This window comes from Pogoniulus pusillus, chromosome 8 (assembly GCF_015220805.1).
Source record: "Pogoniulus pusillus isolate bPogPus1 chromosome 8, bPogPus1.pri, whole genome shotgun sequence".
Taxonomy (NCBI): Eukaryota; Metazoa; Chordata; class Aves; order Piciformes; family Lybiidae; genus Pogoniulus; species Pogoniulus pusillus.
The window spans coordinates 12522392-12549959 of NC_087271.1; the positions used below are offsets into that span (position 1 = coordinate 12522392).

General features: G+C 39.7%; 1 protein-coding gene across 13 annotated transcripts in view; it reads right to left on the reverse strand.

Annotated features, from left to right (window-relative positions):
- PRRC2C (proline rich coiled-coil 2C) overlaps positions 1-27568 on the reverse strand; it is a 76148-nt gene that overhangs the window by 41603 nt on the left and 6977 nt on the right. For 10 of the 13 annotated variants that reach the window (XM_064147260.1, XM_064147265.1, XM_064147270.1 and 7 more), the window contains exons 2-12: positions 13769-13936; positions 12399-12576; positions 9781-9887; positions 6723-6860; positions 4739-4989; positions 4309-4388; positions 3264-3397; positions 3093-3180; positions 2666-2807; positions 1583-1657; positions 234-849 (exon numbers count right to left, since the gene is read on the reverse strand). In XM_064147260.1, the coding sequence (XP_064003330.1) occupies positions 234-849; positions 1583-1657; positions 2666-2807; positions 3093-3180; positions 3264-3397; positions 4309-4388; positions 4739-4989; positions 6723-6860; positions 9781-9887; positions 12399-12576; positions 13769-13883 (1924 nt within the window). In that variant the 5' untranslated portion in view covers positions 13884-13936. The remainder of the gene's footprint in view (positions 1-233; positions 850-1582; positions 1658-2665; positions 2808-3092; positions 3181-3263; positions 3398-4308; positions 4389-4738; positions 4990-6722; positions 6861-9780; positions 9888-12398; positions 12577-13768; positions 13937-27568) is intronic. The other 3 variants (XM_064147272.1, XM_064147271.1, XM_064147264.1) reach the window with 1 other exon arrangement.

Sequence of the window (27568 nt, forward strand, 5' to 3'; positions counted from 1 at the left end):
AAAGACTGCTTTTCTGTATTCTTCAAAATCCAGGCTCAATCACAGAGCTCAATTATCCTTTTAGCCTTTTGATGGATTGGGCAAACAGGTCTAGCTGAAAGGACAGTTCACAACTGCGGTGTGTCAGGAAAATAAATGGTCTAGATGCTCTGGGTTAATTAGACTCCTAGAGGACAAACACACTATGTGGCTCAGCTTTAAGACAGACAACTGTGACTCGCTTGCAAGTATACCTTTTTCCTCCTTGTTATTCCTCGTTTCAATTTCTTGTTTTTCTATTACAGATGTTGCCATAGGTTCTACAGGCTCAGGTACCTCCTGTGCTGGTTTCTCCGGTTCTTTCTCATTCTCCTTCTCTTCTTTTTCCATCTCCTTTTCTTTCTCTTTCTCCTTTTCTTGTTCTTTTGCCTTCTCCAGATTTTCTTTTTCTTCTTTTTCCTTCTCTTTCTCTCTTTCCCTCTCTTTTTCCTTTTCCTTCTCCCTCTCTTTTTCTCTTTCTCGCTCCCTCTCCCGTTCCCTCTCCTTCTCCCTCTCTCTTTCTCTTTCCCTTTCTCTCTCCCGCTCCCTTTCCCTCTCCCTCTCTTTCAGAGGGTCTTCCCGAGAGGGTTTTGTCACACAGCCAAATTTCTCATTTAATCGTTTTAGCTTTTCAGCACAAGCTGCTTTTCGTTGTTCTTCCATTCTTCTCTCTTCCTCTTCCCGCCGCTTACGGGCACGCTCAACCGCAGCAGATATCTCAGATTGCTGCCTTCTCCTCTGTTTCCAAATTTCATCTTCATCTGGTACTGGTTTAGGGGGAAAGGGTCCCTGCCTTCCAGGTCCTATCTGACGATCAGGGGGAGGAGGGTGCTGCAGTAATAAAAAAGTCAAGTTGAATAGCCAGCTGGAATATCACATTTTAAGTATTTATCCACACATGTATATGAATGGCATCATTAAAAAGCGGTATCTCGAAGAAAAAGGAAGTCCCCACCTTTCTGATCCAGCTCATGACTCATGTAACCTCACCTCAGAAGGGAAAGGTGAAGATTTAGCTTGGCTCGTGTCACTCCTCCTCCCCATCACCAAAATAAGTGACAGCAAAAATGACAAACATCTTTTAAATCTGGTTACAGGCTGCTCTAAATCACATAGACTCATGGCAGACCTCAGATAAATGTCCCAAGGAGCCAAAGAAATTCAAGGTAGCTCAGGATACCAGAGCTTTTAACAAGGCCTGTTGAAAAACAGGAAAAAGCTGCTACATACATACTACATCTCCTGGTCTGCCTCAGCAGTCAGCCCTCCAGCACTGCTACCAGGCCACTGTCCTCTCTAGTTCCCAGATGGGGCTAAATATCTGAAAGCTCTTCAAGTTCTCAAGCATTTCACATGCCACTTAGAAGATGGGCTCACTTTACACAATTAGCAGCACAACTGTGTTGGGGTCCCATTCTTACTGGCCCCACACACTATGATCATTTTACTTGTTAAAGAAAAGGCTTATTATGCTCTTTTTACTTTTATTTTTAGCTTAAATCCTTCCACCACAGCATTAAAAAAATTAACTCAATGAAATAAGCATAATTCCAATCTTCCTTACCGGTGGTAGAATAGATTTTGGATGAAGAGCAGGACCACCTCTTTCATGTATAGAAGGCTGTGGTGGACCCCGTTCCTATTGGATCAAACACAGGGCCAGGGTTAAACAAGCTTGTAACAGTCAGATTTTAGTTATACTGTTTTATACTGCATTAAGATACTAGATATAATGAACTATCTGCATACAATACGAATCTGCCTGCAGAAGAAGGGCAAGAAGATTTTCATTTCATATACTGAGAGCTAAACAACTGCTCTAAGATTTCGTGCATCCAAATTTCAGAGTTTATGTTACTGCAGTGCTTCTCAGATTCAAAGTGGTAGTAAACCCTTAAAGATGTAGTCTTTTATCAAATAGTGTTGCAAGTAAAACCAATTCTAGATCCCCTATCTTCACCACTACTGGTGTCAAGAGAAAAAAATTTGTGGGCAGTTTTCAGCCAAAGCCAAAAGCATTTTTTTTTCTGGGAAAATAAATATAGGGCAGACATAAGCTCAGGTGCTTGCCTGTTCTCCTCTACTGGAGCATAAACCAAAACCCCAAGTGGTTGAGCTAACAAATTCTACATGGTCTGTTTAAAATGTGCCTGCCCAAGATGCCAGAAGTGAGTTGACATTATGGCTAAATCGCATTAAGAAAACAGGTCATGATACCAAATAAATCCCAATCCCACATCCAGGAAAAATGTGTGGGCCAACTAGGTGCTAGTTTACTCTATGTCACTGTAAAACATGATGGACACCAGAACAACTTCATTCACTGGTATAGGAACGGACAGAACAGTCTCAAGTTAAGCTTGTCAGCTGAGTCACAGTAACTGTCACAGAAGTTCTCGCCCCCTCCCAGACGTGGGTTAGAACACACTAGATAAGGATAGGCTATTTTTATTTTGTGACCAGAAGGAGCTGAGTTGACTAAGCACCACCCAATCAGTTACCACAGCTCAGAAGAGGCTTTCAGTAGCTGATGTCTTCACTCACATTCATAACCTTTACTGACCTGACAGTTTGGAAATATACCCGAGTCAGACCTCTCTTGACCAAGCTGTTGCCAGAAGAGCTGAAGAGAAGAACACACACAAACCTGATCAAGCTGAGAGCTTTTGCTGTAAGACCCTTTGGTTGCTGCTGTGGAAACCTGGGTGGCAGACTTTGCACTTGTCTGTTCTTCTGCTTCCTTCTGGCCATCAGCACTCTCAGAATCTTTTGATGGTGTTTGTTCATCACTACATACAAAGAAATAAGAAAAATGGAAGGTGTATTCCACACAGATTATTTGGTTATTTAAATTCAATCCTCAATATTTCTCAGTAAGAGCAAAAGCTCCTCTCAATAAGGATAACTTCTACTGCACATTCATCTGCCAGGCAGTTGTGTGATTTAATGCAGTATTACTGGACTAAGTGTTATTGGAATGAGTATTTGCACTCAACTCAATTAACATTCCCAAAAGCTAAACCAGTTAAGTGGCTTTAAGTGGCTATCACACCCAAATGACAACACCAACTCACCCACTTTCCTTCTCTTTTTGACTACTTCCTTGCTCATCGTCATCACTAAAGTTCAACTGCTCAGTGTAATCCACTTCGCTCTGAGCACCTGATGCACAAGCAAATATTCAATTAGTCTTTCAGAAAAGTTAAAACATAGAAATAAAAATACCATGAATCTGATCTTCTTACCTGCCCAGCCTTCATCAGCCTCAGCATCTAAATTATCAAATTTATCAAGCTCTTTAAGTTCACTAGCACTAAGAATAGATGGGCGCTCAATAGGTTCTGAACACCATGAAGGTGGCCCTCTTCCTCTTGGCCCTCTAAAATAAAAAGAAAAAAAAAAGAGAGAGAAACAAAGGCCACTGTCACTATTTATCCAGGAAACATGTCTAAACAAAAGGTCAACTTGTACAGTACACAGTAGTATTTTCTCAAATATAAACGTATCACTCATGTGCAAGACTAGTGCAGTTTAAATAATTACTGCTACATCAACAGAAGGTTCTTTACAGAAGAGAAAGAGTAGATGCTACAAGCTTTGCTTGCACACTTCAAACAAGCCAAACATTAGGTGACAGCAAAAAAATACATGCCCTGGGACTTTCAAACAACATGTGCCGCACAGATCAAGCATCCTTTACATCAGCTTGTTCATTTCAGGCATTTTTTCGTTCCCACTGTCAAAGCTTCTGTACCTTCGCCCTAATCCTATACTTAAGTTCTTTCAATCATCCCTCTCAGCCTTTTCTTCTTCCTGATCCCAACCACCTATCAAAATTCATATCCTTCTGCATACTCCATCACCTGTTTCCTTGTGCACAAGGACATTTATATTCAACTATGGAGAAATGCACAGAAAGGAGGAAGACTGATTTTTATAATGCATTTAAGTTCTTTAATTGGAGTGCAGTAGAATTGAAAACTGGGAAATATTTTTAATAGCAGTGGCAGAGTCCCTTTACAAGCAAAACACTGGCTAAAGTTTCAGTAGTGTCTGCAAGTGACTCCTGATCTTTCCCGACAAAAATTCTGTAGCACACAGAACTTCCTCAAGTTTTGCAGTTGAGTTGTGAAACACAAACCACTCCACAGCACTGCTCCACACAAGCCACAGTCATGAGACTAACCAGTGGCAGGTTAGATACTCAGTGCAAAGTGGTTGTTTTTCTTTCTTTCAATTGAGTCAAACAGCTTACACCCACTGAACACTAACATTTCTAAGGTTTCTTACCTGCTAGGCTCAGAATTGGGAAATCTTGTTGGCCCCTGAATGGAAGGAGGATATGCCATTCTAGGATACTGATTAAACATCTGAGAAAGGTTCAAGAACAGGAGCAATTTGTTAAAAAAATCATTGCATTAAGCATACTGAGATCATCAACAGAATCACAACCGAAGTAAACCAAAACTCTTCATTCAACAAGTGTGTGGCATCAAGTCACCAAGATGGAGTGATTGTGTTAATCAGCTCCTGACAAGTTTAAACTCAGTGTATCAGAAGAAGAAACAGGTAGCCACATGCTTTAAGGAGCTGGCTGCTATCCCGCCCCTCTTGCAGAACTGCTAAGTGTTCCATGGAGGGAGGAGAAAGGGTAGTAATGAAATCACATTAGCAAACAATCAGTTCCTTCTGCTTAACTTTTCATGTAAGCATCACTTACATAAGGTGGCATCATTGCTCTGTACTGAGAGGAGATAGGTGGTTGCTGCTGGCCATTCAGCTTGGGCTGAGGGATTTGTGGTAACCGCACATCCCTCTTCTCTGCTGCCTTCTGGCCATCGTTCTGTTCTGCTGGTGCAGCACTACCATCTTCTTGTCCAAGAGCCTTAGCTTCTTGATCAGTTGGCGAACTGGTAGAGCTGCTCTTATTACCACCTTCTCTCCAACTAGTAGCATCTGCATGGACAGAATCAGTAGGAGAAAGAACAAGAACAGACTTTATATTACAGATCTACAGACCAAGCTTACAGTGACCTGTGCAGACACGCATTCATATTTGGTACTGAAACAAACAACAGCCGCTTGAGAAAACAGAGGCTGCTTTCTAACCCTCTTCAGCCCTATATCCATGTATGTTCCTGAACAGTGAGAGTTAAATTTATAGCCTGCTGTAGTTGTCCTACTCTACCTTCCAAAGCACAATGCAGTTTAGGAAGGGTACTGACAATAGTACAGAAGAGAAAAGAGATTTAGTTATCGTAAGCGGGCCACTGTTGACTCAGTGTGAAGATGCTGTCAAGGGGTAGATCAAACAGTGAAGGCCTACCATGAAACACTCAAGCAGCTCCAAATGACATATACCTCCACATTATCATTCTAAGTGAACACAGGAATCCAGAGTCTGGCTTGTAACTCTGTCTGACAAAGATGGAGTAAAATTGTTGAGGGCTTTATTTCTGGGTGTGAAAGTCTAAGCAGAGAATCCAGGAAATGTACAGAATTTTAGCGACCTATCGCTAGTGCCAAGCAGACCAATGTTTTAGAGCAGTTTCTGCCTACAGATCATGAGTTAATACAAAATACAAATAAAAACGAAAAACAAAAAAGAGAATTTAGTAGCAGTGCACAAATACAGGGAGTCCAACAAAAATTCAGACACACACTGCTTGCTTAGTGGCACAAATTCTTTAAAGCAGTGTCAAACTAAGCTTCTAAGTATCCATTACAGTTCTTCCACTTATTTTCACTGGGCCGCACAGCTGCTGGAAGGACACTACTTGACAAATTTGTTTAGCTTGCTCCTGTCAGACCTGAAAAAAGGGCTTAATATAGCATGTACAGTGTTGGTCAAAATTCCAACTGCCTGCACAAGGCTGAAATAGAAATGCATAGCTGTTTTCCTAATTTGGTGTTGGACATCTCTCAACATTTCTTGACAGCTTATTCTGGGAAAATCTTAACAAGCACATGGTCTCAGTCTGTAGGACCTGACAAATCAAGGAAAACAAAAAGGAGTAACACAGAGAGGAGATAAGGATTCCCCAAGAGCCCGAGCCCCTAAAAGTAGTGCACATCTTGCCTACTACCAGCACAGGACTGTGCCACCTACAGTGCAGAAAAGGATCTCTAGCCATCAAGTCTCATTGACAACAAGCTTTTAAGAAAAAACAGAATCCTGGTTTTCACAGGAAACAAGCACAGTCCAAACCATTAAAAGGATCTGGGGAAGCAGCACACATTTCTTCACTGAGACATTAAAACCAGAATTATTTTCACTAGATGTAAATCTCCCTGGCTGAAACAGATCCAACTAGTCAGAACATTTCAGCCATGAGCTGAAGATGCCAATGTCTTCCAAATCATGGTCCACTCTTTTGGGATCCCATAGTTTGGGATGAGTAAATGAGTACTAGCCATTTGGGGACACTTCATGAAGATTTTAAAAATATGATGTATATAATTAACTCTAGGAGAGTCCTTTAAATACATATTTTAAGCGTTGTGACATCTAACAGCTGGAAAGTAAGGAAATGTCAGTATTGCATGATTAAAGATTCCTCAGAGAAAAGCTGTTTCTTCAGTACAGGAGTGCACTGATTAAAACAATCAATCAAGTTACCTTTTATGGGGCACCAGGAACTTTGTAATAGACAAATTCCAAACCAATCCATGCAATCTCACAAAAATTTGTATTATATACTTACTTTGTGGTCTCAGGTTGGGTCCTGATCCATGGAGCTCCTCAGGGCTATCTTTGTCTTTTCCTGACTTTTCCTGATCCCCAGCTGCCGGCAGACTGGGAAACTCTTGCTGGAAATAACTATTAACTGGAATAGGTGGACCTACAGAGTAAGAAATTCACAAAGTCACAACTTTCTGTAGTCAGAAAGTGGTAAAAGCGTGATCATCCTTAAAAAGTGAATATAATTCACATAAATGAAGAGCAATCCTTTTAAAGCATTAACAGCTTGGGTAGCAAGTGTGAAATTTGCTAGGCCACCTAACACGTTGGGGCTGAGAAAAATCCAGAAGCACTAGAGGGCAATAAGGGAGAATGGAAAAACACTTTATATGGGGAGTAGCTGAAGTTCCTCAGCTCTATTAACACTTATTTTTTGGCCTTCCCGAATGGACAACTAAATTACTGCAAAAGCCCTTAAGATTAATTGCTGTTCTAACAACAATTATTCAGGACTTTAAAAGGTCACAGATTTCACATCATGAGAGAAGAATAAGAACCGCAGAATTCTTCAATTGCTAAAATCCTTGAAATCATAATTCAAGATTGGAATTTAAAACTTCTGTTGCACATGGTAGAGAAGTTAAATAGCCTCTCACTTCAGAATGTTTTGTTAGCATTTACTTTGAAACCATTTCTCCCCTCCCACAAACATCTTAGTATCAAACCACTGATCATCTCACTGAGGGAAGATTTCCATTCCAATAGTCTGAATAATACCCTGTTCCTATTAACTGTCTGCTAGCTACTGTAAGAGACATTGTATTAGGCTACGCAGACTATAGGACAAACTCACAGGAAAAGGATCTGAACACAGGCTGTCCAGAATCCCCTAATCCCCATGATGTGCCTTTTTTTTCCCCAGCTAACATCTAGAAACGCTTCTATTCACTCTGACCTGTGAGAGGAACCTTGGTAACAAGAAAAATAAATGAAGATCCCTGTGTTTTAAGATTAAGAGAAAAGCAGAGGATAAATGCCTTATTCTTTGTAAAGGCATGACAGCAAATACCACTATTTATCCTTCCATGCCTACAAACTCCTTGAAATCTTTCAATCTTCCTTCAAATTCATGTACTACAGATCACGTTAACTTATTTTATGTTAACGGACATCGAACTCCTGATGTTCCCAAGCAGCTACATCCAACGACTTGCGTAACAGGAGAGAAAACTTCAGTCACACTAACTAGACAGCCTGCCAAGCAAAGGAGCCTCTGCAGAGGTGCTGTGGCATGCAACATTCTTGAGTCTCATGAATCTTGATAAATGTTTTTTGCTACTGTCTACACAGTGACAGTGACAATGTCTTAATCACAACACAACAGCTTAAGCACTATCAAGCTAATCACTGAGAATGGTATCAATGTGAAGCAGCCAACATTTCATAGTTAAAAGATATGATAGCCATTAACCACAACTTTTAGACAACGCCTAAGTTGAAAAATACATACTGCCATTACATTTTATAAGTATTTTCTTTCTACATGGCCATCAATTTTGGAGAAGGATTTACTTTTGTCTTGCTCAGCTGTAGTCTTAAAAGATGTGGTGCTTGGGGACATGGTTTAGTGGTGACCTAGCAATGCTGGATTAATGACTGGTCTTGATGATCTTAAAAGTCTCTTCCAATAAAAGCAACTTTATGATTCTATTCCGTGATTCTGAAAGTATGAGCCAGACAGCTGAATGACTGCTGGAATGTGTACAAGGCATCTGGAAAAGCTACAAGTTCCACCAGCCAACTGCAGATCAGCAAATCATGAGCACCAACAAGTGCATCCCAAGTTTCAAACAGGAGAGCAAGCATCTGATGCCAGTTTACATTCTGTGTTTTTCCTTGAAACAGCAGACCCACTGCTGCACTAATTGAATGAAATCAGGGTGCCATCTGGGCTTGGCACACAGGCTGCCACAGTAACTACAAAATAAGTAGCTAAATGCATTTTGAAGGCTCTGAGCCAAATCACTATGTCCTATGCCATAGAGATGATCTTATCAGGTTAGGTAGTAAGGCTGGTATGCAGATCATTTTGCCTCAGTATTAACTCCTTTTTTTCATTCCACCAAACTCCTGAAAGAGCTGAGAGTTCCTGTATTTGACAACGAAGGAAACACTGTAACATGAAAGAGGAGAGGAAGAAGTGAAGACCCTAGAACTGCCATTTCTAATACCTGTTGCAAAACCCCAAATCATTAGGTAATGTGCTTAAACTCCAAATAACAGCTGAGAATGCAGTTCACATTTTGTTCCAAGATGTCTGTCCAGAATAGAGCTCACTTTTTCAGCTTGAAAGCTAGAACTATTTTACAGCCATGGAATGCTTGCAAGTGTTGAATTTAAGCAATATAACATATGGTAAGTTATTTCTCATAAGGGAGACAGGAATTCTAAGTAACCTCTTATTCAGGCAGTTAAAAAATATGTACTGAAGATTTTAGCTCTGATTTGCAATGAAACCACTCAAGCTAAGATTGATGTTAGCAAAAATAGCTCTCCATTCCTGCAAACAATGCTGAAAGACCCCTAAACCACACCTTCAAAATGCTTCCCAGTATAAAAACCAAACACAAACACTCATTTGGAGAAACAAAACCACCAAGGAATCTACAAAACAAAGGGAAAGGTAGTTGTAGGATACACTGAAATAGAAACAATACATTATGATCAGAGCAATCACTCTTTATGGTTCTTCTTCCTCAGCTTAGAATTTCTCTCCTCACCACAACCATGTTCAAGATCTTATGCTGTCACCACCACTTCCCTGTCAATCCAGCCCTGTCAAAAGGGCTGACTAAACCAGTCCTTTAAAAAGTAGTCAGACTTGCTGCTAAATCAGTCTGGAGCTCACCTGAGTGGCAGACCAGCACCACCTTCCAGCCAAGACAATTGCTTCCACAGCATTTGTAATCTCAACTGGCTTGGTCAAGACTCAAATTGCTGCAGAGTATCAGGGTCTCTCACAGCAGAATGCACAGCCTGTTAGGTCAGCCAAGAACCTCTCCATATTTAATACCACTTACCATCCTGTCCACTGGGTTTGGTGTTGGCCCATGATTTGACAACAGGAGCTGGTTCTGGAGGAGCAGGAACAGCAGGTTTTGGCTGTGTCTGTGGCACGTCTGGCTGTCTGGAATTGGAAAGCACTTGTGAATGAGCACAGAATAAGATCATCAAGACTACTACTGCAAACAACTGAAGGAAATGAGGTAGCTATGTAGCTGAAGAATCAGTAACTACTCTTCTGCAGAAAAAGCATTTTCTTATGAGCTGTTTTAGTTAAAAATTGGTATAGAATTCTAACTTTTGAACTACTTTGAGCTACTTTATCAGACAGTCAAAACCCAATCAATCTATAGCCATGGAAGGGAGTAATTTGGAGTAATGTTGTCTTGCCCCAGGAGGCGAGGCAAGCACGTTGTGCTAGTTTGAAGCTAGTTAGAATGTTTTGGTGAGGAGAACTAGATCATAGGCTGTGAAAGGAAAACAATGGTGATGTCTACTTCCCTCAGAGTCTCGCTGAGGAGTTTGGGAAGGAGAAATGAAAACATTAGATAACACTGTCGCCATTTTTTTCTCTCACTCTCGCTTGGGCTGCTGGCTGAGCAACATCTTACTCCCTAACCTCACCTTCCATTTGGCCTAACCCATGTTGCTTCTTAACCTCTGGCCGAGCCTCAATTTCTTCCTTGGGACTGGGGTAAGGTTCAGAGGGGCAGGGGGAAGGTGCAGGGGTGGTTTAGAGCCCCTCCTGGGGACTCAGATTTCTGGGAGGGGAGTTGTGTTTCTGTATTACCTTTTACCTTGTATATTTCTGTATATAACTGTATATACTGTAAATATCTGCTTGTAAATTGTGCTGCTGTAAATAAATAGCTTCATTCCTATTTCCAGAGTTGGCTGAGTCTAGTCTGGATGATTTCTAAAGTGTGGGCGGGCGGGGTACACCCAAACCATCACACACTAAAAAAACAACATGAACTGAAAGGAAGATGACAAATCTATGTCTAAAATTACAAAGCAAAATGAACTAATAGGGAAAGCTAGAGACATAATGAAAAAAATAAACTAAAGCAAGCTGATATCAAGGTGTTACCTTTATCCACAAGACATCTGAGAATACCATAACACTTTAAAAGTAATCTGCAGCATTTTAAAGCATATTAAAATACTGGAGAAATACAGCAGTAGCTACAATAATGCTATGAAGGACTAGAGCAAACATATCAATGGTTTGAATTTAGGAGAATTTATTTGTGGCCTTGGCCCTAGGACCAAGTCCCTTCAACCAGTTTTACTAGTGTGTGATCTTTGAAGCCTTTATGTCAATATATATGAAAATATGAAGACAAACACCTTCCAACTGCAGATAAAGGACAGCTATTACTGTAAATGCAGTCTCAACTGCTGGAATATACTATGAGAAGGCAGAGAGATGCAGACAAAGTGTTTTAGTCAAACAAGCTACTGGCTCAACAGAGTTAACCAGATGAAGTGTAAGTGACCTTGATGTACAGGAAGATGCCAAAGTACCATATTCACTGAGCACAGAATGGTAAATCTGTAGTTTCCTAAGCTTAAAATATAAACACAAGTATAACCTTTTCAGAGAGAGGTCAAAACCAGGCATTTTAATGTGGATAAGGCAAGCTGAAGGCACAGCTAGGAGGGGAAGAAATATTTTTTTAGATCAACTTTTGCTTTCACAAGTGCTACCAACAGTCAATGTCGGTAAGTCAAAGACTTATCTGTCTTTGAGTGTTTTTCAGAACTATTAATGTCAAATAATAACCACTTAAAACCCAGTTACACTTTTCTAGTGAAAATAATACCCTATTTTAAGCTTATGTGGCAACATGAATTTGCTTTAAAATAGTTTTCTAAGTGTTGAAAAGTTTGAGTCTCTATTTTCTTTAGCTGACTTGTACAAGTATGAAACAAACTTAACAGATGAAACTATACCAAGCATGGGAAATTATATACAGTACACAGCAGGGTATCAACATCACCATCACTACTATTTTTTTTAATCACATATTAGGGTAGTGTGAAACAAGAGTGTACAGTTTAAGACAAAATTTTTTTCTAAGTCTGTAGAATTTATCATACCCTAAGGAAAATACAAATATTAAGAACCATTAGGAAAATAAAAGCTTTTTAGGAAAATAAAAAGAACCATTAGGAAAAGAAAAGTTCTCAGAAACTTGCAAATTATTATTTCTGAGCTGCTGCGTACCTAAGGGTTCCTGTAATCACTCTTAATATGATTACACTGATCTTACAAAAATGTGCTAAAAATATTTCCTTTAGGCAGCCATCAGAGCTTACACAATGGTAGCCACACTTGGTAGCTAAAGAAAATACTCATCACTTCATATGGAATTTATAAGCATCCTGCTTTGAAATTGAGGAGAGGTGTTGGGTTTTATCTTTTGTTGTTATTATTCAGAGTTCTTCTGTTTGTTTTTGAACTATCCCATCCATAGCAAGATCTATCCTCACAAATGTTAACAGTGGTGCTATTTCCTCTCTAGTAACTGTCTTGAGACCAGTTGTATGTAGCCAATTTCTTCTCAGGGCCCATCCACTCCTAATTTTGGGAAGGCACAACAAAATGACCTTGATCTCACTGGCCACTTACTTTTCTTCTTCGTGCTGTTCTTGTTTTGAAGCCCATCCTGTGCCATCTTTAGGTACAATGTTCACATTAGGGTCATTGCCTTTATTCTCTGCTTTGAGACTGGGAAGGTTAGCTGGGGGAGGCATCCTCCTTGAAATAGCAACTTTTCCAAGACTCTGTAATCCATGGCGCGCAGCAACTGCATGCCAAAACAGAAAGAACAAGTTAATAATGCTGTTTAGTGGGCATTCATGCAAAGCTGTGTAAATCAGTAAGAACATCTTCCAAGAAAAGCTCAGAAAATCTAAAAGCATAAAAATCAGAAATTCATTGATTCTTCATAGTTTAATTTTTTAAAAATGGGAATTATAAATATTTCTTTTGGGAGAACTTGAGTACTTTTTGAACAGTGAGTCACTGCTTAGCCTATTGCAGAGACTAAAAAGGCTCTGTATCCCCCACCTTAATACACCATGATCAGTGACAGAAAGCTAGAAGACCCCTTTAAAATATGGTGCCAACAACTTAGTAGCCCTTTAACACAGTCAAGCATCTTTCTCTTGCCCTTTTTGGGGTTTAATGTACCTTGATGAGTCCAAGGATACCCACAAGGGTCCAGTCCATTTAATTTTTGCTTCTAGTTTCAGTTGGCAGATGCTGCTCTTGCAAAAACATTCCTACAAATCTCATTTACTCCAGACCACAAGTACATAAAAAAGGCAACATGAAGCTAGTGTACTATATGGGACATTCAAGCCAACAGTTAATGAATTCAAGTGAAAAAAATGCAAGTTATTACCCCAGGCATGTTGTATCATTACAAGCATTTCAGTTTTGGCCTTTAAAAACAATACTGTGACAAACTTCAATGAACTTTGAACACAGTTCTCCACTTTCACCCCTCAATTTAGCCAAGTATGTCAAATAAAATTCTGATACTTCAGAGTGTCAATCCCCCTTGGTTCTCAGTCCAATGAGTCCTGAAAATCAGGCCCACAGTGTCCTTATTTGAAACCTCAGTGTAAGTTTCACTCAGTGTTTGTCTGCAAAACAGACAAAGCACCTGATCTGAAAGTGAGCACTGCCTCTTTATTAATCAAATACCTCCAGTACCTTAAGCATTTTCTGAAATACAGTAAAAGGCATATGCTGATAACAAAAGCTATGAAAGTTTTTATTTACCTACATTCTACTTCCTATTTGACTGCAGAGGCTGTGTCTCTGAACAGAGACAGCTAACCAGAAACTGTAATCAACATTGCTTTCCACTTAACTGCTCTATCAAGCAGTTCAAACATCTTGCTGTGGTTAAGCCCTCATGTAATTTGCCCATCTAATAAGTATTACAGCAACGATGAAACAGAACGCAAAACAGACATTAGCTTACTCACCTGTGGTTTTCTGAGTTTCCAATGACTTTCCTTTGTAAGTATTAAACAGACTGAGCGTAGCATACTTTGTTTTCCCGTCCTTTGCTTTTGTACTCTGGCCTGACTTTTCCGACATTTCGATGGAAAATCATCGAGTCTGGTACCTTCTGCTCACCCTTCAAAATTTGCCTGAAAATACCAGGAAAGTAAAGCAATTTGAATAAAAGCCAATACTTAAAACAGAGTTCATAGCACGAAAGCACAGAGCATATTTAACACCATGAGTGCTGTTTTATTTAAGCATACTGGAGATGTCATAGAATACATTAGCCCTCCAAACACCATGTCTTATTTTAAGGTATTTCTACGTCCCCAGTCTGAATGTCACAAAATCATGAGTCAGCATTTAATAAATATCAAATCCTGTAGGAGTGGTGAATACTGTCCATAACCTTACTTTAAAAAGCCCAAACACACAAAACCCCTCTGTAAACTGTCCCCTCAAGCAAACAAAACCACCCGCCAAACTCACACACCCAAAAACATGCAGAGTTTTCAACCCAGACACTGATATACTCCTAACTGTGGTAGAGTATTTCTGGAATTTGGTGTTTTTCCAATTAAAACCATCATGAAGTCAGCAGTTAAGAGAAATTAAGAAGTCAGAAGTTTTCTTAATGAAACACAGGGAACTATGCTGAGACAGGCAGGACAAAGAATTTCTTAAACCTAGAATGATATCATTCTTCTTGCTGCAGTAAATTACAGAGGTGTTAAGTGTCGGTTGTCTCTCTCCTGCCTCTTTCCTCCAGAACGGCAGGTCTTCAGCAAAAGAACCCAGTAATTATCACCAGTATTTCACTAGAAGTTCTTAGAAGGAACTTGAGAGAGTTCTGTTCATCATCAGACAGGAACACAAGTGGGCTTCATTTAAACAGAGCTTTATGGTGTAGCTGGTTTCTCCTAACAACATCCAACCCCCTACTACCCTCCTTACAATTTTTTATGTATTTCCATATGAATTCCAGAACAGTGATGTACATTTAAATACTTTTGTGCTCGTTTCAAGAGCAGAGAGCACTAAAGACAGACACAGCTGCACACTGTACATCCTGCTGAAACTCTTTTCTTATTAACAAATTTCCTGGTTAAACTCAGAACCTCCAAGGACATTCAAAAGGAACTCAGTTTCAATGCAAAGTGGTCATGCATTAAGAAAAGTCCGCAAGAGCAAGTAGCCCAAAGAATTAAAGCACTTATTCCATCATGACAGACATTAACCAACATCGAAAGATCAGGGAAGTGTCATTTATATAGGAATGATACACACCCATACTCTGCCTTTTACCTCAATTTACAAGCCACGATTGACAAATAACCTTGGGATGGTCCAGTTTCAGCAGGATTTGTGCCAGATGCTATTCTATTGCAGTCCATATGCACTGTTGCAAAAGAGTCAGTCTTCAGTTTCATACAGGGCTAAGAAATATATTTTCCTCTCTCCCAAGGATAAAATATATCCCGGATTTTTTTGACATATTAGTCAGCATCTGGCTATTTCAACAGCATATGAAATACTAACAGTCATTCCGTCTGTCATTTAAAGGCATGAAATACAGGAGGGAAGGGCAATGAGCTAAGCTCTCTAAGCAGACCATGTACTGAAACACAGACTTCAGATATGGCTGCTAAGCCATCCCTTATCTACCAAAAAACCCCAACCTATACTGAGGCTGCAAGGTTTCCCTGGAAGCCACAGCTCACTATTCAAACGTCATTACAGGAATAGGGAAGGAAAACCACACAGTCTAATACAGGAATTCAGACAAGCTTATCTTTGGAGCTATCAGTCAATCAGATTTCAAGCAACCATTCACTGTTCACAGCTGGCCCAAAGCTTATTCACAATTCAACAATGTGTCAAGCTCTGCCCATTATTATTATTCATGGCCACGCAACTGCTTTCAGCTAGTTTGAAGACCTGAATCCAGGCAGACTAGTTTACCAAGCTGGAGTCTAAACCAGACATTAGGCACTGCACTATCCTCTTCTATGAGGAAACTAATTTTATCATAAAGTCTTCAGTATAGTGTCTGTGAAAGCTTAGCAGGTTCCTTCCCTCCAATTCTCCTATTCCTATCTGCTCTCACATATATTTATAATGAATCCACCATTTTATTCTGGAGCAAAAGGACAGGTACTGGGCAGGTAATTACCAGAAGTGCATGGGTGGCAAAGGAACTTTCAAATGTGCACATAACCGTATCAAGCAACACACTGTATAACTACTTGGCTATGCTCGCACGCATTTTCAAGTGAAAATACATACAGTTTTAATTTTCAGCCCAACTCATCTCAGTCACAGGTTTTCTAAACAAGAAGCTTCATAACAGTGAATAATCTAGAAGCTAAGGGAAAAGAAAAAAGATGACTCAAGTAATTTATTTGCCATCCTCAGTTCAAGAAAGTAGTGAAGCTCCAACAGATGCAGGCAGTTTGAGGACAGTTTAAGGTGATGCTGAATTTTTGTCATACTTCCCAAAGCCTGTACCTCTGGTAAAGATCAAACACTGAAAGTCTTATTCATAGCTCTCTTCTTTACAGAGTAAGACAGAATTCATACTTGAGCATATCTTAATTATAGCAATTGTTATTTCCAGAACATTTGAGAGCTCAGAGAACAGGAGGCGGTGACCATGTTCTCCAATAATGCTTTTGATGTCAAATTTACAAAAATTGGTGTGTTCATTACAGCTGAGCTCTCTGCTTTTTGGAGTATTAAAATTCATACTGTTTGACAAGTTTTTCCAACATTACACTACAAAGAAAAAGAAACAGTATTTCAAATGGATTAAAATTGCACATGGCTCAGTAACCTGACAGCAGAAAATACACCAGACACTACAAATGGTGGCTGTTTTAAACTAGGCCAGTCAATACATTCATATTTAACTGTTTAGACTGGATACTGGTTGCCAAAAAAGACATTCTTGCAAAACTAGACTTTAGACCAGGTACTCAAGACAGAGATGACAAATCCTCCCTTTGAAGAGCCCATTTGGCTCTCTACAAACATACCTGCCAGGTAACATATTTTAAACAAACACCCAGTGCCATTTAACAGTCACAAAGAGGTAAGTGCATGGTTTCAAGTCATACAAAATGAAACTGATTTTGGAGTTGTATCCAGCTCCAATACGTTTTTCTTTTCACTCAATTTTTACTTGTATATGGTACATTCCTATACAGCACTGGAATCATTTCCCTGTAGCACCATGTATCAGGTATTTTAACACAGCATAGGTTTCATTTGTCCATACGATAGACTAGGAAGTAATAAACTTACCAAGTGATCCCAAATTTACCCTTGTATTTATATTTGTTGTTATTATCAGTAAGCTAGCTGTTAGTCGGAACTCTACTAGTCAAATCCAAAGTGCTGTTATCTTCAAGGCTAAGAATCATTGCTGCATGAACATGAGACAGCTGTACACCTCTGAACAGCAGCCACATATAGAAAATAACAGAACTACTTCCCAGCATTAAGTAACTACTATGATAGAAAACAAAAGGACAGGCAACGGCACAAGTGCAATGAGCTCTGCCAGCGGCCATCAAGAAATTAAAGCAAGCACTCATTTTGAATGACTACAGTTACTACTGTGCAGAATTACTGAAGGTGCAATGCTCCCAAACGTTTCAGTCACTGTACCACTATCAAGTTAACTGACCTTCACTGTGCCCTTAAGATTCTGAGGTTAAAATTATTACTGTAGTTTCTATATCAGACTGTCCTTTCAGACTAAAACTGGCTGGCTTAATTAGATTCTTCAATGAACACAGAAGTATGTGTACAGAAATTAGCACAGTAGTTGCCACAAATTCTAGATATCCTGGTCTGTATTAAAGAACTTGTACCCTCCCTCTGATAGTTACAGCTGGTAGAGCAGAATACAGTACATTCTGGACTGCAAGATCATCTTTTTTAAACAATAACCAACCCCCAGCAACTAAAACCCACATACATAGCACACAGACCTTTCCCACTAAGTTCCATCTATGCCCATCATGTCACAATTCCAAGACAAGTTGTTTAGGCTGTCATGGCACTAGGTTGACAACTTGCAACTTTGCACAGTGCTCCATTAGGACCAACTGCAGACTAAAAAAGGTTTTACCTCCACTTTGGAAAAAGACTCTTAGGGGGTTAAACAGGGAAGAACATATTACATATTTTGAGATTAGTTTTGAGGACTGGAGTAATAAGAAATTTAAAATATCTAGCAACCTGATTTGGAAATCCTTGTCTGATTTCCTTCCTTCCCTCCTGCCATGTCTCTGTTGGAATTCTGTAGTTTTGTTACATGTAAGAAAAAAAAAGAGTTTCTCCACACATGCAAGAACAGAAAAGCATTCTGGGTAAGCTACAACAGTTTCTTTTCTCTGTGAACATATACAAACAGGCATGGAAAGGGGAAAAGAGTTGTATAAAGTTTTAGGCAGAAACTTAGCTGCTTTATCCACAGCTTTCGGTGGGGACAGATCAACTCTTACTACTATCGTGGGAAAGAACTGTGTTACAGTCTTCTAGTTAATGTTTCTGTGTGTTTGAGATACAGCACCCACCATTCCTCACTACTAGGAAGATTATTCTTCCCTGTAGGTTCCAGATATCCCATTCAAGATGATGTAAGCACAAATGACTGCCCAACAAACTCTATGTGTATAAAGTAGTCTTTATTTTTGACATGAATGTTAGATGTCAAGAGACATCTTCAGCAATAACACAGTTATTTTTTATGCAGTCCTATGTTCTAACATCACACTCATGCCTATTTAACCTACAAGCACACTGACGGTTAGGGTAGGTAAGCCTGAACATTCACTTTGCAGGATTTTGAAGTCTTAAAAACATTAAGTAAATTCAACAGCAAGCGTATCTAGTCCTATCACCTCCATTCCAAGAACTGTAATTTGGATAATTTGGAGAAGGAAGCTGTAATGACTTAAGGCAAAGCACACCATTCAAGACTGAAACCTGAAGATTACCGAAGACTTTCAACTCTTGGTGCCTCAAATGCTCATCTGTCAAGTGGGAAACATAGAAGAACACGACATGAAAGTTTATTCATAAATGGAATGCATTAGCACCTCTCTCAAAACAGAAAACAAGAAATATTCAGGAAGACTTTTCATACCTCATTTTAAGTACACTAAAGAAACTAATTAATTACTAAGGAACTCTGCCATTTCAAATGAATGTCAAAAATATTGACCAATTACTGACTATACTGTTTTGTGCAGAGAAGGTTGGATGCAAATAACAAATGGAATTACAACTAAACATAGCATGGGTATGTGTATGCACAATGCACACTAACTATCTCTTACTGATGACCTTGTGTTTTCAACTTTCTAGTGTCCAAAGCATCATTCTGGGTCTGAGGGTTTCAGGTCCTGTTTTTATTGAAAAGAAACATATTTTGTCCATTTATTTTCACCACTAAAAGATAGCTGGCTTAATATAACATGAAAGCAAACTTCAAAAACCTCCAGTAATATTTAAACAGCAAGCAGCTCTATCAAATCAAATAATCTAAAAAAGAAAAACAAAACCAACAACCCATAAGGTCAGAATTTCCCCCCAATCTGAAAACCATCTGCAGCAGTGTTAACTTTCAAGCATGTAGTTGCTGAAAATTGAGGTAGGATTCTGGGGACTTTTCAGCTTCTCCTTCACATATCTCAAATATGGTTCTATGATCTACAAGAACAGAAACTCTCCAAATCTTCAAAGAGTTCTGGGTAGATCTCACTACAGCTCATTCTTGAGCCAGACCCATATTAAGTATTACTTCCTTCAAAAAACAGACTAATACACATTTCCACTTTCATTTTTCTCTCCTCATCTCTAGATTTTGATCTTACAAGTTTTCTGCATCCTCTTTCAACTCTGCTAAAATTGCAATGATTGTAGAAATTCTGTGAAGGTAAGGGGCTGAGTGGGAAAAGAAAACAATTTTAATGACCTTTTCTTCTATATCCTTCACCTCAGAGGAAATACTGTAGCACAAGCTGATCTCTGAGGCTCTATACAATCTATAAAGGAGTGCTGTTAATGGCCAAACAGAAGATTAAATGAGCTTTGTTCCTTAGAACTAAAGCACCTTTTAAAAGCAGACTTTGCTAATTCTACCATTCTTCAGATTATTCACCTTCAAGGACTTAAAAAAAGTCTTGCCAAAACACTACCACAACTACACATGTCAAGTGGAAAACACATCATGACAGAAGAAAGCCAGTTTAGGATGTTATCCCATAGATGTATCTTACAAAAAAAAAAAAAAAAAAAAGGCAGTCTGTGGATGCCAGAGAAGAGCATCCGCAAAGATATCTGCATCAGTTCTAAGAGACATCTAACAACAGTCTAAATAGAGCAGCTAAGCAATGAAAAACAACTAAAATTAGCCACCCACAGAAAGTACACACAGAAGATAACTTTACAACAAAGCATGTTAATTTAAACTAGTAATCTATAGAGCAAGCAAATCTTTTGTTGCCTTAGAAAGACTGCAAGAGGTTGTTGAATTGTCTTCTGAGAGAAATGGTGGTCACCTAGAATATGGCCTCCCAATAGGACAACCAGCAACAAACCACATCATCTCAGAGAACTTTTATTAGCAGTCTCCAATGTATAACATGGCACTAGTTAAGAGTGATTAGCACTTTTAAGATAAACTTCTAAGACACATCCTGCAACAGAAAAACATTACTGTGGACTAAAATAATCTGTCAGTTCTATTCATTCTTTTTTTCCCAGTGCACTCTTGAAAACAGAGGAAAAATTAATTACAAGCAGCTGGCTGGAATAGAAAAAAACACAGATATAAGGACAGCAACTATGCAAACTTGTCTCTATCCACAAATTCAAATACCTGTTTAACTGTATGTGCATGAGCATTTCATTTAACATGAACAGAAATCATATTCCTGTGGAACAGCCCTACCAAAATAAGCATGAACTATAAGATCAATCATGACCAACATGTCTTTTCAAATAGCCCATATAACAAGGGACTAAAAAGCCACAGACACAGTAAGTACTCTGACAATAAAATCATCAAAAAAACACTACGTATTTTCATGGGTCACACAGCTTCTTTCTTTCAGCTAAGGACAATTTCTGGTATCTGTACTGTTTATAAAATCTACTTCTGAAGTGACTGTCCTTCACAGGCAGATTGGTTCTAGTACAGTTAGTTAAGAACTGGAGAAAGAACAGAGTTTTCAATTAATTTAGTTTGTGCATAATACATTTCTGAATGCTTATAATCAGAATATCAAATAAAGCTATCCAGCATTTTGACAAATACTACCTAAATTCACCTTCTTCAGGTAGTAGCTGTGAACTGGAAAACATCATGTGTTAATCCAGGTACTAGTGATGACATGAGGGTTGATAGCTACAGAGCTGCCTGAGCATGGGATCTGACCCTAGGGTGGGAGTACAGACTGAGAAAATAGTTTCCAAAGATGAGGGCAAGGGAAAATCAGTAAGCTAGCTCAAATAAAGGCACAACTGTAATGCCACTACGCTAACACAAGGAGAACAAACAGGAAGAATTGCAAATATGTGCAAGTCTATGAGGTTAAGGCATCACTGAGACATGGTGGGATGGATTTCACAATTGGAGCTTGTGAAATAGTTAGACTCTTCAGGAGGGACAGGTAGGGGAAAACGGGAGGGTGTGTTATCCTCTACATCAATGATAAACTAGAGTCCACGGAGCTCCACCTGGGGATGTTTATGGGTAAGGTTAAAGGGAAGGCAGGGGAAGGTAACATTATAGGAGGAGTCTGCTACAGACCTCCTGATCAGGGAGGTTAAGCAGATGAGGCCCTTTACAAACAAACAGGAGAAGCTTCACACTCATTGGTCCTCATGGGGACTTCAACAACCCTGACATCTGTTGGAAGGACAACATAGCAGAGCACCAGCAATCTAAGAGGTTCCTGGAATGCACTGATGATAACTTCCTCCTTCAAGTGGTAGAGGGACCCACAAGAAAAGGTGTTATGCCAGACCCAGTACTCACTAACAGCGAGGGGCTCGTGAGTGAAGCTGAAGGGTAGCCTTGGCTGCAGTGACCATGAAATGGTAAAGTTCAAGATCCTCAAGGAGGGTGCATAGCAAACTCACTGCTCTGGACTTCAGAAGAGCAGACTTCAACCTCTTCAGGGATCTCCTTGGCAGCACATGGAAGCATTTCTTGCTGACAGAGGACATGATTTGATAAACGTGAGCAACTCATGCTGCAAAGAGTGACCCTGAGCCCATATCAGAGGCAGAAACTAAGTCCAGGAAACAAACCCCCATGTCCAGCTGCAAGGGGGCAGGATCTGTTGGCTGCAGGAGGCAGACTCTACAATTGTTTTCTTTAAGCCTTAACCTATCTCTGTCTTACACGTACCAATCTTAAACTAAGTTAGCTGAATATGCCTCTTCTGAGTTTGGCATAAAAGATGCTGTACCACCACAATAAAGGGAGCACGATTTTAACCACATTGGTGTCTGCATTGTGACTCTGGCCACCTTTCCACCGACAGCAGGGTGTCATGTCTGGAAGTGGGGCCCAGGAAAGCTCAATGGTCAAAGATCACCTCCTCCAGGCCCAGGAGAAGAGGAAGGCAGGTAAGAACGCCAGGAGACCTGCATGGATGAATAGAGAGCTCCTGGACACATTCAGAGTGGAAGCAAGGACAGGGAACCTGGGACAAACGCAAAGAAATTGTGCAACCAGAGGTCAGGGCAGGAAAGCTAAAGCACAGCTAGAATTAAATCTGGACAGGGACATGAAGTGGAACAAGAACTTCTTCAGGAATATTAGTGAGAAAAGGAGGACTAGGGAGAATGTGGGACCCTTCCAGAAAGGACATGGAGAGCTGATGGCAAAGGATATGGATAATGCTGAGGTGCTCAATGACTTTTGTCTTGGCCTTCAATGGCAAGGGCTCCAACCACACTGTCCAAGTCGCAGAAGGCGAAAGTAAGTACTGGGAGAAGGAAGATCTGCCCACTATAATTGAAGATGATGTCCATGAGCACCTAAGGAATCTGAACATGCACAAGTCGATGGGGCCTTAAGAGATCCACCCACAGGTCCTGAGGAAACTGGCAGATGAAATTGCTAAACCACTGTCCATCATATTTGAAAGGTCATGGCAGACTGCTGAAGTTTCTGCTGACTGGAAAAGGGAAAACATAATAGCCACCTTCAAGAAGGAAAAAAGGATGGCCCCAGGAACTACAGACCAGTCAGTCTCACCTCTGTGCCTGTCAAGATCATGGAGCAGATCCTCCGGAAAGCTCTGCTAGGGCAAATGGAAAATAAAGCAGAGGTGATTGGTGGTAAACAGCAACGGCTTCACCAAGGGCAAAATTTAGTGGCTTTTTATGATAAAGTCACAGCAACAGTGGACAAGGGAAGGCAACTGACACCATCTACCTGGACCTGAGTAAGCACAAATACAGGCTGGGTGGTTATAGGCTGGAGAGCAGCCCTGAGGAAAAGAACCTGAGGGTCTGGGTTGATGAAAAGCTCAACATGAGCCAGCAGTGTGCACATGCAGCTCAGACAACAACCGTGTCCTAGGCTGCATCAAGAGAAGTGTGGCCAGCAAGGTAAGGTAATCTGCCCCTTTACTCTGCTCTCAAGACCCCAACTGTATGCAGTTCTGGAGCCCCCAACACAAGGACATCAACCTGTTGAAGTGGGTCCAGAGGAGGGCCACAGAGATCATCAAAGGGCTGGAGCACCTCTGCTAAGAATTGGGGCCCTTCAGCCTGGAGAAGAGGTTTTGAGAAGACCTTATAGTAGCCTTCTAGTATCTGAAGGGGGCCTACAGGAAGGCTGGGGAGGGACTACTTACAAGGTCTTGTAATGACAGGACAAGGAGTAATGGGTTTAAACCGGTGGAGGGGAGATTCAAATTAGATGTTAGGAAAGGGTTCTTTACAGTGAGGGGGGTGAGACACTGGAAGAGGTTGCCTAGGGATGCTGTGGATGCTCTCTCCCTGGAGGTGTTCAAGGTCAGTTTGGATGAGGCCTTGAGTGACCTGTTCTAGTGGAAGGTGTCCCTGCCTATGGGCAGGGGTTGGAACTAGATTACCTTTGAGATCTCTTCCAATCTAAACCATTCTATGAAATATTATCTAAGGAAAGGTGGTTTCCCAGGGATTCAATGCTTATGTATATAATTTTCTTCTGTATTTTACACTAGTGGCTAGATTTTGGTCTCCTGCTTTCTACTGGATAATAGAAGTTATTCATCAACAGCTCTTATGATTACTTTTGCCTTTTGTAAGGGAAGAAGATATGGTGGTTTAACCCTAGCTGGCAACCAAGCACCTCACAGCTGCTCATCCCTCTGTGGAATGAGGAATCAGAAGACCAAAAATAAAAAACAACCTCATGACTTAACATAAGGACAGTTTATTAAGCAAAGTAAACTAAGGAATTCACATGCTCCTTCCCATTAGCAGGCAAATGTTTAGCCATGCCCAGGAAGACAAATGGCAGTACTCCAAAGGTGTGTGTCTTCTTTCTCCTTCTTCCCTCAGCTTATATCCTGAGCATGACATCATATTGTATGGAATATCTCTTTGATCATTTACGGTCAGCTATTATGCATCCCCTCTCAACTACTTGTGCACCCCTTGCCTACTTGCTGGCAAGGTGGCGTTGAGCAGCAAAAACGGCCTTGACTTTGTGTAAGCACTGCTCAGCAGTAACAAAAATATCCTTGTGTTATCTACACTCTTTCCAGCACAAATCCAAAACACAGTCCCATACCAGCTATTATGGAGAAAATTAACCCTACCCCAGCCAAAATGAGTACAGGAGTTAATGTCAGGAGGCACTCAAATACAACTATTCTTATGAACAAAATGCTAAAGTAAGCACCTTCATAAATTTTTGGTGATTCTCTACAATTATACATGTATCTCTCTCTACTTTAGCTTAGTCACTACATTTTGAAGTATTTTTCTGGCTGCTGATTATTCCACATAAACCCAGATTTATCATTTGAAGAATTAAATCTAAAATGTTCAAAGTGCTATCAATGAAACGTTTGAAATAAAAATAACTGACTACAAAAGTTACAAATTATCAAGAACAACGACAAAATTTTGAGATGTATAAAGAATGCAAATTTTGAAGTTTGATAAGTACTAAAAGACAAACAATGACTACTTAACTTTTATTAGACACTTTCTTGTCAGAGAAGTGGTTCAAATGAAGGGAAAAAAAAAAGTCTCTCTTCCAAGATAAAAAAAAAGGAGGATAAAACACTGGCATGATGACTTCTCTTACTCAAAGGGGTTGACCAATTGAAAATATTTTCAGTTTGTTTTACTAAAGCCACAACACTTCCAATCTATTTAGGGATCTCTCTTGGTAGAGTCAATAGGAAGTTCCTACAGGGTATGATTTGAGTTGAAGTTGCAAAACAGCTAGTAACTTTTTATGGGTAGTTTCACTGCTGCCTTTCAGAAAAATCACATAGAGACAAGAACTTATTTCACTTTTACTTTGTAGCTACTAAGATACAAACAGATCCACTGGGGCTTCCCAGACAACAAATAGAATTTGCAAGGAGGACGCATATCACCTTGACAAAGAAGACATAAAGCAACAGCTGCTCCCATGCAACAGGCAGTGCATGAAGTCTGGAACTGCAGGCACCTAGTAACCAGCAGCAGATGAACAGGTGACTTAAAGGGAGTTCAGGACCAACTGACAGCTATACCCTGTCCTTCCTCCCAGTAGAGAAGAACATTTTCTCAGACTACTGCTCCTATGTCTTTATATTATGGTTTCCAATTTCTTCTAGTCACTTTTCTAGTAAATTTACATTGTAAAGGAAGAACAATACCTTTGTATTTTAAAGATAAGTTCACACTTTAAAAATATATTTCTACTCTAAAAGTACCAAGCATTAAAGTCAAATATCAAACATGGTCACTTCCGTGTATTTTGCATCTGCAACCTAAACACAGATGATCCAAAGCTGCTCCCCATCCTTGCTTAGTAGAACGCAATTCTTCAAATTGCCAGAGGCTAGATAATGAAAACAGGTACAAGTATGACCAAAGAGTTTAAAAAAAAAAAATCCTGCCCACAACTTCCTAGTCTGCAACATCGTTAGCACTGCACATCCATGTTCCACATGCAGCCACGAATTCCCTCCCTCTGAACACCTAAAGGACAGGTAAGTAAATTCAAGAGTAACTTCACAGCTTGTACTAAAAGAAATATGCAAGCTCCCACCAAAAAAAAAAAAAAAAAATTCTACTTAGAAGACTTACATCACAATTTTGAACTGAAAATACAACATCTGTCATCTCCAGCAGCAAAACCACTTGGCTTAGAGAAATCCATTCCCATAACTCACTGAAAAAAATTTAAGTGATTACTCACCTCAGCATTCAAGCGCTTTCAAGTAGCTAAATGCCCTACGTCCAAATTCATCCTTAAATCTGTGTAGCCAAAACCACTAATGATAGCCTTCAAAGATTTAGACATAACTGACTGATTTGGCTTCCAAATATAGAAAATCTACTTAAGTAGTTTTTTCAAACTCCTTTGCACCATGAAGGATAGTTCTTTATGCTAGTATACTGATGGAATTCACATACAACCAAACAACAAAGAGAATGTTCTTTAAGGCTGAAGTTGTACACCACAACTGCATGTGTCACAGACAGCATAAAATAGGAGAACCAGAAATACCCCTTATCACTAAACCAGACATTGGGTCCAGCATCCACCTCTACTGAAACAGAAAAGAAAGAACTTGGTGTAAATATACTGACATCAAAATTAAACCAGCATATCTTCCGTCCTTACAATCACTGTTTCGGAAGGCTGAATTTGTTCTCACTGATGACTGAAGTAAACATGGACTTAGGCTTAAAGAAATAGTTCTTTGTAGATCTGCTGGCAAACTCAAATAGTAATAACCAACAGGCTAGTGGAATGAGCTTTCAACTTCTTTTAGAACAAGCCCCAGTTTAGGTAATTAAGGCACAACAAATCAGCAATGGAAAATAAATACTGTTTTTCATTGATAATTGAATAAAAAGCCTGAAGAGACCACAGTCGATATTACATGAGAAAAACACAGTTACTAGACTAAAATCTCAACAGTGGGGTATAGTGACAATGGGAAATACATTGTAGCCTTTGTTGGCATCCTAAGTGATCAGCTCATTTACTCAATTGTTCCACACAAGCCACACTAGTGGAAAGGAAATTAACACTACCGCCACAGCTCCAGTAAAAATCACAAAGATTAGTTACTGCTATTAACTGTGCTATATTAGAAGTCTGCATCAAGTACCGACCCATCTTCAAGTTAAAGTACATTTAAGCAGCCAATTTGTCAGAAAGGGTTTTTCAGGATACTTGAGACTGACAGTGCATGCCACACCTAGATCAGAACTAGCACACCATAAAGCTAATGCACTAGCACAAGACAGCTATTCCTGACATGTTCTGATAATCCTCAAACATAAATAATTTAGATGTTTTGCAAGATTACTAAATACACTTCAACTAAATCTGTATTCAATTTCTGATAATGTAAGATCCAAAACCTCTTTGCAACTCACTTTTAAGAGAGGCTATTCTACTCCTTGTCTGCTCCTTGACCATTTTTTCATGTCTTTATTTCTTGCTACTAAGCAGCAAAGCACTTTGTTTATAAGGTCGATTTTTTGAGTTTCCAGTTGGTTAAGACACTTTTTAAAACTGCAAA